This window comes from Pteronotus mesoamericanus, unplaced genomic scaffold (genome assembly GCF_021234165.1).
Source record: "Pteronotus mesoamericanus isolate MK-2021 breed Mesoamerican mustached bat unplaced genomic scaffold, CSHL_Meso_final contig_74, whole genome shotgun sequence".
NCBI lineage: Eukaryota > Metazoa > Chordata > Mammalia > Chiroptera > Mormoopidae > Pteronotus > Pteronotus mesoamericanus.
In genome coordinates, this window is record NW_026555247.1 from 9,078,090 (window position 1) to 9,096,233 (window position 18,144).

Here is an 18,144-nt window from a genome sequence, read left to right on the forward strand (position 1 = left end):
AGAGTAAGAAAAACGTACTGATATGATTTCAGATTTCGTACTGCAATTAACCTTTAAAAAAAAAAAACAAAGAAAAAACTTGTTGAGGACTGCTGTACTAGCAAAGAATATGCACAACAATCTGAAAAGGCTATTAAAATATCTGATCCTTTTCCAACTCCAAATCTGTGTGAGACTAGATTTTATTCTACTTCAACCAAAACATACTATCCTAGGTTAAATCCAGAAGTGGATATGGAAATACAGCTTTTTTCTATTAAGCCCAACATTTAAAGAATATTTACAAAATTACTGAACAATGTCATTCATATCTCACTAAATTTGTTCTCAAAAAGATAGTTTTCCTTTAAAGAATTTTATGTTAACCCACAATGGGTTTATTACTGTTCATTTTAAATAAGTATTTTTATTTTAGTGTTTTAATTTAAAAATGGAGAAATATTTACAAATATCTCAATCTAGATAGCCTATTTAAAGCTCTGTGGAGTCCACACTAATTTTTAAATGTAAGGAATACTGGAAACAAAAAGTTTTGTGAAATACCCCCATAGAGAAAGATCAAAAACAAAAAACAGAGTCTTTTCAAAGACTTGAAAAAATATATGATAAACACCTGGCAAGAATATCAAAAAATATTTTAAAAGACACAAATAAACTATGTTAAAAAGAAAAAATCACTATATATACTGAGGCCATTAGAAATGTAAGATTATTTCATGAACTTTATACCAACAAATTTGAAAATTTAGATAAAATGCTGAAAAGCACAATTTACAAAAATAGGCAATTCATAAAACAAAAAAAATACATAAATTATCCTCTAACAATTAAAGAGATTAAGTAAAAAGTTTTTCACAAAGAAAACTCAAGATCCAGACAGCTTCTCTAAGTTGTACCAATCATTTAAGAAATAGCAGCTCTAGTAAGCAAATGTTACAGATTAAGAAAATGTAGGAAAATTCTCTAGCTCCTTTTATGAAGTTAGCATAACCTCATAATAAAGAGCAGACAACGGCTCAATTAAGAAAGAAAAATTAAAGGTCAATTACACTAATGAAAAAGACATAAAAATCTTGATCAAAATTTTAGCAAATTGAATACAGCAATATTTTAAAAGATCATGTCCAGGAAAAAAAAGATCAATACGAAGTGGGTCATGAAAAAGTATGTTAATTACAAGAATGCAAAATTGATTGAACATTAAAAAGAAATTAATGTAGTTCACCACATTAACAGATTAAAGAAGAAAAACTTATGATCATCTCATTAGATGCAAGGGAAGTATTTAATAAAATGTAACATTCATTCCCAAGACATAAACTCTTAACACAACAGAAACAAAAGGGAACTTCCTTAATCTGATAAAAGGTTATCTACAAAACACTACAGCTAACATCATACTTCATGGTCAAACAGTGAAAGTTTTCCCTTTGTGGTCAACAAGATAAGAATGTCCTCTATCACTTCTACTCAGGAATGTACTGGAGATCCTAGCCAGAGAAGTAAGACAAGAGATAGAAAAAGTGTTAAGGACTGGCAAGAAAGAAACAATACCAATTATTCACAAATGATATGTTCGTGAATAGAGAAAACTGAAAGTACAGAAAAATTATTAGAAATAAGAGTTGAACAAGTCTGTGAAATTCAAAATCAACTGCATTTCCATGTAAACATCAGAGAAAGTAAAACTTAAACCATAAGACTCCATTTAATTGCCTCAAAAAACATAAAGTACCTAGCAATTAGTCCAATGAGAAATGCGTAAATCTTCTGTAGGGAAAATCATAAAACTCCATTAGTGGATATTAAAGGACTAAATAAATGAAAATATAGACAATAAGGATTTGAGATACTCAATTTTTTTTTTACTATTTTATTAATTGACTTTTTTAGAGAGACAGCAACATGGATTTGTTGTTCTGCTTATTTATGCATTCATTGGCTGATTCTTGTATGTGCCCTGACTGAGAATTGAACCTGCCACCTTGACCTATGGGGACAATGTTCTAACCACCTGAGCTACCATCGAGAGAGAGAGAGAGAGAGAGAGACAGACAGACAGACAGACAGAGACAGACTCAATATTGTAAAAAGACCAATTCTCCCCAAACTGACTTAGAGTTAAGGTAATCTTAATGAGAATCACAATGGGATTATGTTAAACATGCTGAAATTTAAGTGTATATGGACACACAAAGCACCAATAGCCAAGTAAACCTGAAAAAAATAAGGAATAAGTAATGAAAATGAACTTCTCTAATATACACAAAGATTTATTAGACTACAACAAGTGTGATAGTATAGTGGAATTTATAAAAACAAACCAATGGAAGCAAATATATCAGAGACATATATGAACACCTGATATTTGATATAGATGGCATGACAAAATAGAGAAATGAGACTTTTGTTTTTCTAATAGCTATTGCTGGAACAGAGAACTATCTATATGTTAACAAATAAATTGGACCTATTCTTCACGTTATTAACCAAAAAAAAAATTCTACTTAGCTGATAACTAAGTTCATGTCAATAATCACACAAAAAACTATTTTGGATTCAGAACTAAATTTATTAATTATATATCCTTAGAAGGATATATCTTAAGAAGCATTCTATTGTTAGTGGTAAACTTGGTAGTATTATATTGAAATTATTTTTATATATAATAGTATATAGAAAATAAACAACTATAATATCATTAAGGCACCAAGGTTGTCAGAGAAGAGATACTACATCAAATTAAAGCTAAGTATTAAAAAAAAAAAAAAAAAACCTTCCCTGAAGGGCAAATATCACTATTCCAGTATTTTTATTTCTTTTTCTAAAAAATGCGTTTACTAGTACTGTCCACTGAGAACACCTAAGAAACAGTAAAATCCCAGTAAGAATGAATGCCCTGGTGTTGGGAAACACCCCGTGTGGTTTCAGGGACTGTAGCCCTGCTGACAGGTGAGAAGGCCCAAGGCTGGACATAATCTAGGAGGCCTTGGGAAAACAGGCCACCGAGGGGACAAAACCTGTTCCCTAGGCAAGGGTGCAGCCCCTGCCTCCCTCATATCACCCTGCTTGGCCCTGTGATGGTTGGTAGTCAGTCACGAGTAAGATCTCTCAAGATGAGGGACAACCTAAGCCAGCCACAACTGATATGGGCAGCAGGACAAGGACTTGAGGGACACGGAGAAAGGGCAAACGACCCTCACCTCCCATTCTATCCTCATTCTATCTGAAATGGAGTCCTCATTCTATCTGAAATAAGTCTCCTTGTCTCTTGGTGGCTCTGCCCCACCTGGCTCAGGCTTAAAAAAAATACTAAAGGCAGGTCTAGCCACAAATTCCATCAGGCAGTCCTAGGGGACAATCAGGCCTGGAAGCATGCTTTCTCGAAGCATGCTTTGTTCTTCCCTCAAGAGCTATGATAACTGGCTCATATTGGGAAGGAGATTTACATTATTCATAGACCCTGACCAGAGGCAGATCTCTTGTGTTCCTTCAATTGTTATCCATGATCTGTTTTCTGTAAACATAGCCTTTTGACATTGATTGATGAGCTTTGCATCCATGCATCCATATACCTGCGTGTACAGTTCTCAATAAAAGCCTTTGGACATGGGGGGGCAGAGGAGCTCAGTGCCTTCTCCACTAGAGGAAAGAGCCATGCCCCCTCTCCTGGCAAACAGAGAAGTGCTTGCGACTACTCATGTTTATTCCCCTCATTCGTGACAACCCTGGGACAGGCTCTACCGGATTCAGAGCCCCGCTCCCACCTCTGCTGGCTCCAGACAGTAACACTCAGATTTAGGAGTGTCCCATAGGGTGCTCCCCGCGACACTCCAAACACACAAATTGAGGTCTCTAAATATCAATTCCCATTATAAAAGGACTGCATGGAAAAATAGCTTCAGCAGAACAGTTCTGGGACAAATAATATAATCAACCTGGTATGTCTCTCAAATCCTGAAAGCAAAGAAGCTCCACAAGAATACTGGAATCATATCAGAAGGACACAAGTGGAATGAAGAGGCTCCCACTGACCAAAGATGAGATAACCTGAGTATCAAAGAATAACTACAACAGTATTAGATTAGATTTTCCATCTCTCCTAATGTGATACAATAGGCAATACATAGCACCACTAATGAAATACAAAACTTAACCTAACTCTCACCAAGCCTCTAATTATTAGTTTATAGGAAATAAGAGATGAGTTGGATAGAACATGTTAAAGGACAATGAGGATAAAATCAGCAAATCCAGAATGTGAGAAATTCTACAAAATGTATAACTCAGTTTTTTTCAACAAATAAATGGATAACGGAAAAGATAAACTGATAGATTGGAAGAGACTTTAGACACATCAATCAATGCAACATGAGGACTTTGGATTCTGTGGCAAACGATCATTAAAACATTTATGTTTTTTCATATAATTGGTAAAGATGGAAAACAGTCTGGGTATTACAAGATATTAAGAAATTTTGGTTAATTTTGTTGGGTAGGATAATAGTCCTTATCTGATGAAGATGCATACCAGAGTATTTATAGGTAAATTTGTAAGATATCTGGGATTTGCTTTGAAATACTACAGATTTATTCATAAATTATTTGTGCAATTACAGACTAGAATAAATAACTAAACAGGTAGATCGATAGGTGTACAGGTGAATGGGTGGATGGATATGACTTCCTCAGGGAGGGGATCAATTCTAGGTGAATTCGGATTAAATATGAAGGCGAAACATTAAACCTTTTAAGATCATATAGGTAAACAGCTTCATGTTCTCAGAGGGGGTCAGGATTTACTAAACAAATCTCAAAAATCACTGAACGAAAATGTGTTATACCATACATAACCCTATAAAGATTGTCTACTTCACAGTATTTTTAAAGGTACTTACTGCTGGTAAAAGAGACTGCATATTTTGATTAGAATCTGCTATTGTAGCAAGGTAGACCAAGTTTGTATGCAACATCTGCTGATACCTATTAAAACAAAACAAGTATCAATATTGAAAAATAATTTTGTTCCTATTTGTTTAAATACAAACAGTATTACAATCATTTCTCAAGATTAATAAAAGATTTATGTTACCTGAACATCAACACCATTTCCTTTTTTCCCAGTTCCTCTGCAAAATAATTCCACTTAATACATTTAAAGATGATAATCACAGAGGTGTTACCATGTGCTAAATATTGTTATAGTTAGTTTTATAGTTATGTTACCTCCTTTAATCCTCAAACCAGTACCTTCATTATCAAGTAAAAGTTCTTATTTTCTCCATTTTACAGATGATGAAACAGGTTTAGAAAGATTACTAACTTGTACCAGGTTGCGCAGCTTAGCAAATTCAGTTAACTGAAATATGCTGACTCCACATATAGTATATATGCTTTCTAAAAAGAGGTCTAGAATGAAGGAATTCACTGAAACTGATATGCTTATTCCCTTCCCTCTGCCATTTTCATGTTGACAAAAACCTCAATCCCAAGAGCAGTCAACATGTTCTGCTAAAATGGAGAAAAGAGGTGAGAATCCTTTTTTTTCATCTTCCCACTCTTGCAGCAGTGACGAAAAATTTATGCCTGCTGTATCTCTCCTACCCATTTACTAAGACAATGAATGGGTGTTTCCAATTACATATACATATATAAAATATGCTAAAACACAGAGATGGAGGAAATAATAGTACACCAACACCATTATGGATTAATTTTTAAAAATAAAGCAGATTCTCATTACTGGAGAGAAATGGTTAAATACACTTTAGTGATCTTGCTTATGAATTAGCTTTGCTAAACTTCTCTTCATAATTTTATTTTAGTTTTTTAATTTATTAGTGAGTGAGAGAGAGAGAGAGAGAAAGAGAGAAACACACTGCTTTGTTATTCCAGTTACTGATGCATTCATTGGTGATTCTTGTATGTGCCCTGGTCAGAGATTGAACCTGCAACCTCAGCACATAGAGATGATGCTCCAAACAACTGAGCTATCTGGCCAGGGCCTCTTCATAATTTTAAAAACTAAGACCAAACTACATTAAAAATATTAGTGATCCAATTACTAGTTTGTAAACCCTCAAAACACAAACTTACATCCTAAATCAAACTGTTTGGCTGTTTTAGAATTCTGTTTACTAAGAAATATTATATACAAATTAAAGTAATAAAAGCCAAAAGAACATTATTCAGCTAAATAAAGTATTCTCATATAGATCTCAGATGAAGTAATTTTCTAAAGCACACACCATAAAAAGAATATGAGTAAATTTTTTCTTAAAAGATTTTATTTTATTTTTTTAGAGAGAGGAGAAGGGAGGAAGAAAAGGGGGAGAAGAAACATCGCTGTGTGAGAGATTCATCAATTGGTTGCCTCTTACACACCCTACTGGGGACCTGGCCCACAACCCAGGCATGTGCACTGACCGGGAATCAAACTGGCAACCTTTTAGTTCGCAGGATGGCACTCAATCCACTAAGCCAAACCAGCCAGAGCACAAGTAAATTCTTTGCTGCATCATTTTTTTCCAATTAGAAATAACTGATTTCACTACCTTTCTTATTGGAGGGAAAAAAATAATATCTCACTGATCTTAAAGTCTCCTCACTAAAAATTTTTTGTTTATTTTTTCCCGATTGATTCCAGTATAACTGATATACAAAGAACCACACATAATGGATACAATTTGATGAGTTTGGCCGAAGGCAAATACCTGTGATGCCATCACCACAATCAAAATATCAATAAAAGACATCCAACACTTCCCAAAGTTTCCATGTTTCCCTTGGTTTTTGTTTTTTATTACTTAAAAACAAGTTTATACTCTTTTAATGGTCCTCCTCACATATACACTATATTGTTGCTCAATCAGAACTAACATATTGTTTGTTATGATGATCCTTATATAAAGACCAAGAATTATTACATTATACTGAATTACTCATAATAGTTAATTATGCTGTCAAAATTCTTCAAATAGCACTAATAGGCACCACTTGCTGAAACTATTTCACTATTCTATAGAGGGTGCAAATAAATTTTAAGATACAGGGTTCCACAGTGTTGCCATTTTTTAGAAACCAGCCAGCTATTTTTTAAGAACCAGCCAGCCATTTTTAATAAGCCATAAAACCCATTTAAACACCTACTCCTTCAAGTTTTCTGTTTCTTCTCTAAACACTGGTATGGTTGCATTATACTCACATATGAGATTTGTTGACCACTCTATCAAAACTAAAAATCCAAACCTAGTAAGAGATTATGGTTTACTCATGAGCCTTTAAGAAAAAAATTTAGTCATGCTGATTAGTACTTAGTAAGCTAGAGTTAAAATACTGTTAAATCTAATCTGCCATGCTCTTAAGGCCTCATTTGCAAAATAATGGTTCAAGTAGATCTCAAAGCCTCTTGTGGTTCTAAACATTTACAAATACAGCATTTTTTATTGAGTACTTTAATTGTGAGCCATTTCCCAACCATCTTTTTTAACTTTTAAGTTTGAAATTTAAGCTTACAGTTTTAAAAATATAAATAAGCCCAAATATCTTTCTCCTGCACTGTACAATCATTAGTATTTTGCCACATGTCTTATTCCATCCTAAACATATACACCAATATACACATGCATGCAAGCACACACATGCTTTTTTCCAAAATCATTTGAAAGTCAGTTACAGACATAATACCTCATTACTACTAATACTTCAGTGTCAATATCTCAAAAACAAGGACATACCCTATATAACCACTGTACAACCACTATAAAGAGGAAATCACTACTGACACAGCCTTACGATCTAATCCACAGAACCCATTCAGATTTCTCCAATTGTCCCAAAAGCAAAAGCACCAAATCTTTTTACCTAAAGTAAGGCAGTAGGTAAAAATGATCACTTTTAACTTCAGTGGGCTTTATTTTGTGTAAGTCTGTTATTTTAACAGCATTCAAATAAGCCTATTAAAGGCTCAAAGACAACATTAATAAAAATACTGTATACTCATATACTTTTGTAAGTTTACGTGTCACCTAAAAAGATTTGCAAATATTCTAGAAAAATCTGGCTTTGGCCAAGACTACTGAAGCGATAATAATAAGTAGATTCTCCTACAAATATTAAAGAAACATTTTCCTGAGAAACTTTTTGTTTATTCTATAAGTAGTATTACATTTGTCATTGAAACTGTTTACTTTTTTAATGAATATTATTTCTAAAATAGTCTACATTAATAATATAAAGTTGAATATATAAGCTAAGATCAAATACAAAACATATTCAACATTTTATGTTTTATGATTTCCAAACTTCCCAAAGAGTCAACTCAGAGCAACTACATCAATTACTTTGAATAAGGTAAAATAACCACTATTAAATTTATTGATGTTAATGAAATCAGATCTCATTAAGAAAAAGCTTTACCTAGAAGCTATAATGATTTTTTTAAAGATATTTATTTTTAGAGAGAGAGGAAAGGAAATAAAGATATTTATTTATTTTTAGGGAGAGAGGAAGGGAAGAAGAGAGGGAAACATCAATGTGTGGTTGCCTCTCACACACCTCTTACTGGGGACCTTGGCCAGTGGCATGTGCCCTGACTGGGAAACAAACCCACCACCCCTTGGTTCGCAGGCACAGGCCGGCACTCAATCCACTGAGTCACACAAGCCAGGGTTATGTCTATAAAACATGATTATGTTTTAAAGACAACAGAAACACAATTGATAAAATAAAAGTCATTTTTCTGAGTAGGGATTTAAAAGCATTCCTTAACATTATGATAAAGAGAAATTTCTTGCTTGATAATTGACAGTATACTTGAAAACAGAAAAAATTAAATTTATATATTTAAGCAAAGAAATAGATTGACTTAGAAAATGCTCAAACCAAACATGGAAAAGCAATCTTCATTTTTCCGATGTTATCAGAACTTAAAGGGAAGACAACCTGTACATATGAGCTCCACAAATGATTCACTGACTCACATGAGTGTAACAGTGAGTGTATGCATGTGCGTATGTAGATAAGGATATATACAGCAATATATACAAAGATGTCACTAGTAAAAAATGTATGGGTGGCAAGAATATAGTGTTCATTATCTCATTTTTGTGTCTGTGTCTTCTAATTTTCAACAATACATATACTGCTTTCATAAAAATAACCTATTTTCAATTAAAAAAACCAACATTTTTCACCCTGGCCAGTGTGGCTCAGTTGGTTGGAGCATTGTCTATAAACCAAAAGGTCGCAGGTTCAATCCCTCATCCAGGCACATGCTTAGTTTGTGGGTTTGGTCCCTGGTCAGGGTGCATGGGAGAGGCACATGATCAATGTTTCTCTTTCGCACTGCTGTTTCTCTCCCTCTCTCTCCCCCTCCCTCCCCCCACCTTAAAAAAAAAAAGAAAAAGAAAAAACATCAACAACAAAAAACCACAATAAGCATGTCCCCTTGGGTAAGAATAAAAAAACTTTTTTTGAATTATAAATTCCCAGATGGCTGTCATTTACTGATATTCCTCTTTACTTTCCTTTTACTTCTCCTACTATAATGAAACACTTACTGAGATTGAGAGGATTTTTTTCCTCTTCATTCACAAACCAATCCTGACAACTTAAGAATAACTAAAGAACTCTACAAATAAAGTGAAATCCATCAGAAAGCATAATTTAAGATTCTACCTAAATCAATTTAATCCCCTTCTGTACAAGTATGTGCAAAAATGAAGTCTATTCCAATATGCAGAGAATGGGGGAAATGATCATATATACTAAAAAAAAAAAAAAAAAAAAAAAGGTTGAGAATATAAAGAATAAAATAGTAAAAATTTTGGTTCATCCAAGTTGGAAAAGATGGTTCTAGATATGAGTATTTCCTATTCATGCCATATACTGCTGGGTCCCTTATGAACCAGTCCTGTGCCACAAAGCCCCTTGGCTCTTATCTAGGGTTTTAAAAACTATAGGTGAAAATAATTCTAATGAGAACCTCTCAACTTTTATGATCTAATGGCTGACACCACGGAGTTAGTAATCTCCCTACCACTGATGATTATCAATAGTTAAACTAAAAAAGTAGATAAGCTAGCTAATTTTCAAATATATGTTAAAGAATATTTTCAAACATAAGCAGACAAGATTTATCAAAGAACCAATATGCATAAAAGAAATGAAAATGGTAATATAAAATGCAAAATGTGCTGTGATTAGAAAGTAACATATCCTGGCACTCACCCCTAAGTTTCTAAACATAATTCTCCAAAAGAAAAAGAACCAGGGCTTTAAGAAATGAATGATTCCAAACTGGGGCAGGAAAAAAATACAAGATAAACTTTTAAAATGTAAGAAAATAAGAAAAGTGTCAAAAAATAACAGAGACATATCAAAAAACCAGCTTGAGGGGCTACCAGTGGCCAACATCAGAAACAATCTGAGAAAGAAAATAAATAATAGACTAAGAGACTATAACTCAGGGAATACAATAAGAATCCCTAAGTCCATTCAGATATGAATGAATGAATGAACGCGGACAAGGATGGAAAATTTCTTCCTTAACAGTAGAATTCCAAATAAATGTGGAAAGAGTGGTGGATTTCATCACGATTTGGCAACCACCATAGAAATAACTGTTTCAGTTAAGAATCATTCGTGGATGCTAACATTGATGTGTAAGAAAGTACGGTAAGAAACAGCATCTGTGTGTCTCAAGGTTATCTCCCCTACAAGGTAAATAAGAATTATAAAGCAAAAACAGTAACTTCACAGTGGAGAAACTGTCAGGTATCACCTTAACTTAGTGACTGAAGTTATCACAAATATTGGGACAAATACTGGGAGAAACGTATAGGGCTACCTGAGGATGAACTGAGGACTGAAGATGTAATGACATCTGTGATACTCCTGCCGAAAGTGCATAATGTGAATCTACTCAAGGGGGAATACCTCTCAAATCCAAATAAGAGACATTCCACAAAATAAGTGCTTGTAATCTTCAACAATATCAGCAGTATTATGAAAGATAACAGAAAGGCTGAAGATCAGTTCCAGATAAAAGGATATTCAAGACACATGAAAACTAAATGCAGTATATGGTCTACTTGAGAGCAGATCAGTGAGGTCCCTAGAAAAGACAGATGTACCCCAATATGATGGTGAGAATAAAATATTCTAGAGCTGTGTTGTTTAAACAGTAGCCACTAAACACAATGAAATGTGACTAGTCCAAAAGAATGGTATTACTAGAGTAAGATGCACAAAATAATGTAACAAAAGAATGTAAACTATCTCAATACATTTATATTGATTATATATTAAAGTGATATTATATTGGAAATAAATTAAATAAAATCTATTATTAAAATTAATTTCTCCCGTTTCTTTTCACTTGTTTAGTGTGTCTACCAGCAAATGTAAAACTACATATGTGGCTCACAATATATTTCTACTGGATGGTGTTGTTCTAGAGCCTTGATAAAATATCCAATTTGTTCTTCTCCATCAAATTTTATTGAGGGATACTGTTTACTTCAGACATAACACTTCAAATTAACAAAATGCATTCTTAGGAATAATGACCAACTCTATTAGATGTGACCCTTGCTTTCGCAATCACATACATGGATATAGCTAAATATTTTATACATGTGAAGATTAAGATTTAACTTTTCCACAAATTGGACCATACACAAATTTGAAGACATTATTTTATAACGCAGGATAAGAAGTATATAAGAAAAAAATTAATATCCATTCTATCCCAGAGAACAATGTAAAAATCAGGAGAAGTCACACAAAAATTTGTACACTCTTGTTCATAGTAGCATTACTAATAATAGCCAAGAAGTGAAAACAATCCGAATATCTATCACTCATGGATAAATAAAATGTGGCATAGCTAGACAATGAAATTATTCAGCAGTAAAAAGGAAGTACTAATTCATTCAACATGGATGAATCTAGAAAATATGATAAGCGAAAGAACTCAATCAAAAAAGACCACATATTGTATGACTCCATTTATATGAAGTGTCTACAACAGACAAATCTACACAGACAGAAAAATTAGTGGTTGTCGGGGGTGAGGAATTAGGCCTTGAAAAAGGGGAGTGACTGCTAATATGTATAGGGGTTCTTTTGGGGATAATGAAAATGTTCCAAAATTAATTAAAGTGATAGTAGTACAACTGTATGAACATTCTAAAAACCTTGAATTATACACTTCAAAGTGTGTGAATTGTATGGTAATGTGAATTATAGCTCAACAAAGCTGTTATTAAAAAGAAAAGTGAAAAGTTACATGACAGAGAAAAATGAACATTTTTTAAAAATTTCATGTCAAGCTTACTGAGAACACTCTGAAGTCTTTCCTTTATTCTGATAGTCCATTATACACTGAATGAGATGGTTATTTTCATCCAACATCTGAAATAAAATTAGAAAAAGTTTATTATAAATCTAATAAATCAAGTAAAAAGTTTTTTTTTAATTCCTCAGTTTTTTAAGTGTTTTAACTATAGAGAAACTGAATCCACCCAGGTCTTTTAACTCTTATTTTATACATTGAGAATAATGGCATGTATAATCAACAATTTTTTAATAACTCTATTCCAATTATTTTCCCTCTGAGTTATTACCTGAAACCCAGAAGGGAAAGTATGGAGTTTCTTTTCCATTCAAACACTTAATTACCTCTGCTATATGTAACAGAAGCTTTAGCCAGTTAAGACTAAAATTTGTGTCCAAGTTGGCTTTGTATCATTCTAATACTTTTTAGTTGTAAAGAAAAGTTTTCCTTATCCAGAATGAAGAAAATACATGAAAACTTCAGCTCAGGAGGCTTCAGGGGATAGCTGGCTACTTTCCAAGTTTACACAGTATGGTTTTGTGATTCTCCAAATATGGAATCGAATACAGTATTTTCTAGGTATGTATAATATTTATTGAGGATTTTATGAGCTTACCTTATAATTAAGTTGTCCCAAAAGATTAAAACCAAAAAACATATTAACATATCATTCTATCATCTTTTAACAATTTAAGGCAATACTGGCTTTAAGGGTTAAATAATTGATCTAAGCAAAGTGGTATTGAGGAAAAAAAAAAGAATAGAAATGTAGTAAAAGGCCAGTCAATTTTAGTGCCAACCTTGCTGTCCTGTGCAAACCACTTAAGATTTCATGGTCTCAGATTTATCTGTTAGATAAAAGGACAGAAGTAACTGTTTCTCATGTACCTGCCCTACCCTTCCTTCCATGAAAGCATGAGGTAGAATACCATAATCACTCCACCTCAATAATTTAGTTAATGCAAGTCTTTTAATTAAAAAAGATGCATTTAACATTAACTATGATTTTTTTCCTGCACATGAATCATCATCTTCATGTGCCAGAAAAAAATATATTAACATGCCCCTCTAGAAAGTGCAGTTATTTCTTAAATTAGAACCACTGAATGCCAAAAAATTTGTCCTTAAAATGCATTAGTCCAGTCTAACGATTTCACACATATCTTCTCAGTAGAGTCCTCAAACTAACAAACTTCATCGTTAGGATTATCTGTCTCATATCTAAAATCAATCCCTCACACTGTAGAATGAGGCACTTAATTTGAAATCCATTTTCCCTTCTCATCTGAGGATTAAACTAATTGATCAGCAGGCATCTCCTGAATTAATCACCCATGAGAAACACCTTAAGGTGTAAGAATAACTGGAGAAAAAAACAGAAAGTCTAAGGACTTTCCAACAGTCCAAAAATAAAAAGTTAACTGCCGCCCACCCCCACGGGAAATATGTTTCCGTATGTACTTTGAGCTTTTAGCCAGGCTGCAGACTTAGCCCAATGCACTATATGAACACACTGCATATCCAGGCATTGCCAAGCCAGTCAGTTTATAAAATAAAGCAACAGGCAAATGTCAAATGCCACACTACAAAGAATCTTACAGGAAACAGAGCTGAGAACAGACTGACAGCTGTCAGAGGAGAGAAGGTGAGAGTGGGGGTGAGGGGCTGGATAAAAAGCTGGAGGGACTAAGCAAAACAAACTCACTCATAGACACAGACACCAGTATGGTGATTACCAGAGGAAGGGGGGGCGGGTAGAAGAGGGTAAAGGGGAGATAAATAATGATGGAAGGAGACTTGACTTTGGGTGGTGAAAACAATACAATATACAGATGATGTATTATAGAATTGTACACTTGAAAGCTATATAACTATTAACCAATGTCACCCCAATGAATTAAATTTAAAAATTCTAAAAATCTATTGGGCATAGTATGGCGCCCTTATTACTAAAGTTGACTTTTCTTCGATTTTCATCCCTGCTTCAGTGCATAAAACAAAAATTGAAACTGAGCAAGTAACTTTTCAAAGTCTGGCTGAATAAAATTCATAATGCTGCCTTGCTCATTGGCAACAAGAGGTAAAGACAATAAAGAACCTTTGTGTCCGTCACTGGCAGTAACACAGCAACAAGAGGCAGCACACCACTCTCTAAAAGGAACGCAGCTTCCTGTGTGTGACGCCTTCTGCAATTGGTCACAATTACCAGATGGTCTTCACCACCTGACTGTAAGCTCCCTGAAGGTAAGGACCGTGGCTCACCAACGAAGCCTCAAGAGTCTAGACTTGGCGCTCAATGATGTAAAAGGATATGGGGTGAATCCGGAATGGAGGAGACTCGGAGGTAACTGCGAAGTCCAACGGGCTCTCCTTCGCCCGCCCCTCTGACTCTACTAAGGCTCCCTGCAGCGTCCCCCAAGTTCTCCTGAGAGCTCCCTAACTCTGCCAGAGTTTGCAGCGCGGCGGAGGGCAGCGACTTCCCCTCGGCCTCCCGCGACCTCAGGTCTGTTCTACACGAAGCAGCTACGGCGCGATGGGCGGGGCAACGCCAAAGTAACTCGGGAGCAACGCGGAGCGGCTGGGGGCGCCGGCTCGTATAAACAGCCCTTTACTGCGCGGCCCCACCATCGGGCGCACGCGCCACGCCGCCCGAACACCACCCCATCCCTAGAGAAATCCGGCGGCGGTTACTTGGGCTTTTGTGCCTGGAGTAAAGAGCTTTGATGCGTGAAGGTCTCTGCGAGAGGACCAGTTCGCCTTCTTCCACCACCCACTCAGGCACTGCCCGCGGCTCCGGAGTCCCACACCACCGCCTCCCAGCAGGCCCATCTCCGCCCCCGGCCCGACTGACTCCCAGACTGCCTCCCAGCCCAGCCCCCGGGATCTCCCAAAGGCGGGATAGGCCTGGCATCCCCGTCCCCGTGAGGTTTCACCTTCTGAATCGCTGCGGGAGTGATCTCCCCCTTGCCTCGCTGTCTCGGGGCTGCGAACGCCACAGACATGTTGCCGCCGTCACTACTATCAGCAAGTCCCGAGCGCTCCGGGTGAACAGCAAACTGGGGGAAAGACGCCGGCCTCTCGGACTGAACCACCTCAGGAAAGCGGGGAGGGGGGATGCTCCAGCGCCAAACAAACAGGCTGCCTCCCTAGCCTAACGGAGCAATTCTAGCCGATAGACGTCTTCTTTCGGCATCTGCCTTGAAAACTAGAGTCCCCAAGGAACTTTCCTGTGTTTGGTGGACCTGTAGACCCTTAAGCTTTACTTTTCCGCCTCCCCCGCCCTTTTGAACTAATGGTAGGGCCGCTCCCCAGTCCTCCCTCCGCTTCAGCGATTCAGGAAATGGTCCCGCCGCCCCGGGAGAGGGAGAGGCTAGGGCTGCCCCTGTCACAGGAAATGCGCGCGGCCAGAGCCGGCCCGCCCCTTTCACGCGGGTGCAACATGTTTCCCTCCCCTGCGCGCCGATGTGTCCCTCGAACTGTGTTTCAGCGCTCTGCTCTGGATCTAGTTCAGTTTTCCAACTTGATGCTCACCCCTCCTGGGAAGAAGTGGCTGCCCAAACTTGTCCCAGGACGCGGGAGAAAGGAGGAAGAAGGTCAGGACCGGGGAATTGGTGCCAACCCGTGGAGCATCTGCCGCGATGAGGAAGAGGTGGAAGGACTAGGTAAACGCGGATTCGCTGGTTTAAACCGCTCGGCTACGCCCCAAAAGCGCCCTTCAAAGTCCGCGGTCTCGCACGCAGACGGTCGTGCCTAGCAATTGGGAAGTAAGCTTGACCCAAAATCGGGGAAGGAAGACTGTGCCCTGTACTCATTGGCAGTCGGCCAGCTTGGCGGGAGAGCCAGAGGAGAGGAGTTCGCCTTTTGGAACAAACCCTTAGGAGAAACGTGGGGTCGATGGCGTCTGACTTGGCTCCTTGGAATTAAGTTTTGAAACAAGGCTCTCTCTTCTTTTTCAATTACACATGTGGTGCCTTGTAAGTTCGGCCTAAGCTGTCAGGCTTCGAGTCAGGGTGAGGAAAAAAAAACAAAGTTTTCAACTTAAGCAGCATGGGAAAATGTGGGTAATGTGTTAGTGTGGGGGTTTTTTTCCTGTAAATGTAATTTATATATAACTCAAAGGGAAAGTTTATATAATGAGGCTTAACATCAGTTTATCAGTTTATATATAAAATAAGCTGGAAAAATATTTTATAGTTTTGTTTTAAATAATTTTTGCAACAAAATAAAAAGTCATGAGTTTCATTGAGCAAATTTGAGTGTATTCTATGTGCTGGGCTTTATGCTAGGTAACCTACGATACAGCTCAACAACTCTCAAGGAACTTACATTCTGCTCGGGCTGACAGATCAGAAACATACGTATATATGTAAAATTCTCAGAAAGGCTAACAAACAAGGGTCTGAAAATGACAGGGGCCCTTACATAGATTAGGATGGGAAGTCTTTGTTATATTTAAACTGGGGCCTAAAGGATGAAAAAGCTCAAGCCATCCTAAGAATAAAGGGAAGACGATTTATGCTCCTACTAATAGTAGTTATTATGAATTTAGTTGTCTTTCACTATCCTAAGCTTTGAAAAAAACACTAGTATATCTGGATTTAATGTAATGACATCAAATTGGAAAAACTTCTGCTGAACTCAGAACAGAAACTAAGTCTTGTCCACCACTAACACTGTATGTCCAACACCTGGCTTTTATGATTCTCTTATTTATCATCTAGGTACAGAAAAGTATCTGAGTAGTTAAGAATAATATTTCAGTCAGAAAAATGAAAAATAGTCTTACTGCTCTGGTTCTGCTTGGCAGATAGCAACGAAATCTTAAACAGCAACATGTACTAGTAGGAATAGTCTGAATTTCTATATCCCAGCTTAAAAAAAAGGGTGGGGGGGGACTTACATTCCAAGGAAGTGCCTTCTCTGTTTAAAGTACTGCTCCACAACAACAGGTAAGAAAATCAACTGAAAACAGGTACCAGGTCAGCCCATGGTGTCTATTCCTTCAGCGTAGCATGGATAACCACAGTCTTTTCTGTGATATCACATGTGCCATAAAAATGCCATTATTTTCTATGTGGCTATCACATGAATTGTTGGGAAGTACTGGAGTAAGGTCCAGCCAGAAATACAAATCATCCCCCTGAGAAAAGACAATATAAAAGGACCCTATCTTCCTCTCATGCTTAACTTGAAAAAGTAGAAAATTCAAAGAGTGAGAGGGAAGATTGCAGCCTAAAGGAACTTTCTTAGCATTTTGGAGCCATCGTTACTGTCAGAGCCCTGAGTTAAGGAAAATACTGGGTTGGCCAAAAAGTCCATATGGTTTTTTCCATAAAAGACATATTTTTTCATTTTCACCAATAACTTTAGTGATTTGGATATTTTGAGTATGTTAGCTATGGTATAATGTTGATTGTTCTCAATTAATGTCTGGACTTGATTGTTACCGACTTCATCTGGTCTACCCCAACAGTGGAGCAATCTCCGGCATCAAACTTCGCAAACCGCTTTTGACACATTCAATCAGTCACAGCACCTACTCCATACACAAATCTTTTTTGTGTGTTTCAGTTGCATTTTTACCTTTCTTTAAATAATAAAGTATAATATGCCAAAAATGTCACTTATTTTCTTCCATTTTTAATATTAAAATAGCTACACAAAAATTAACCAGTTTTGATAAGTTTTTTTTTTAATGCATGCTGACATGACAGCTGCCACAATACAATCTAACAAAATTGTTTTGAATGAAGTTAAAGAAAACTGCTACTAGAGACTTAAGGAAAAAACCAAATGAACTTTTT

The 18,144-nt window shown here is 36.4% G+C and overlaps 1 protein-coding gene across 3 annotated transcripts in view; it reads right to left on the bottom strand.

Annotated features, from left to right (window-relative positions):
- SS18 (SS18 subunit of BAF chromatin remodeling complex) overlaps positions 1-15,380 on the bottom strand; it is a 66,392-nt gene extending 51,012 nt beyond the window's left edge. For all 3 annotated transcript variants that reach the window (XM_054583476.1, XM_054583475.1, XM_054583474.1), the window contains exons 1-3: positions 15,274-15,380; positions 12,341-12,417; positions 4,899-4,983 (exon numbers count right to left, since the gene is read on the bottom strand). In XM_054583476.1, the coding sequence (XP_054439451.1) occupies positions 4,899-4,983; positions 12,341-12,417; positions 15,274-15,342 (231 nt within the window). In that variant the 5' untranslated portion in view covers positions 15,343-15,380. The remainder of the gene's footprint in view (positions 1-4,898; positions 4,984-12,340; positions 12,418-15,273) is intronic.
- Positions 15,381-18,144: the final 2,764 nt, after the last annotated feature.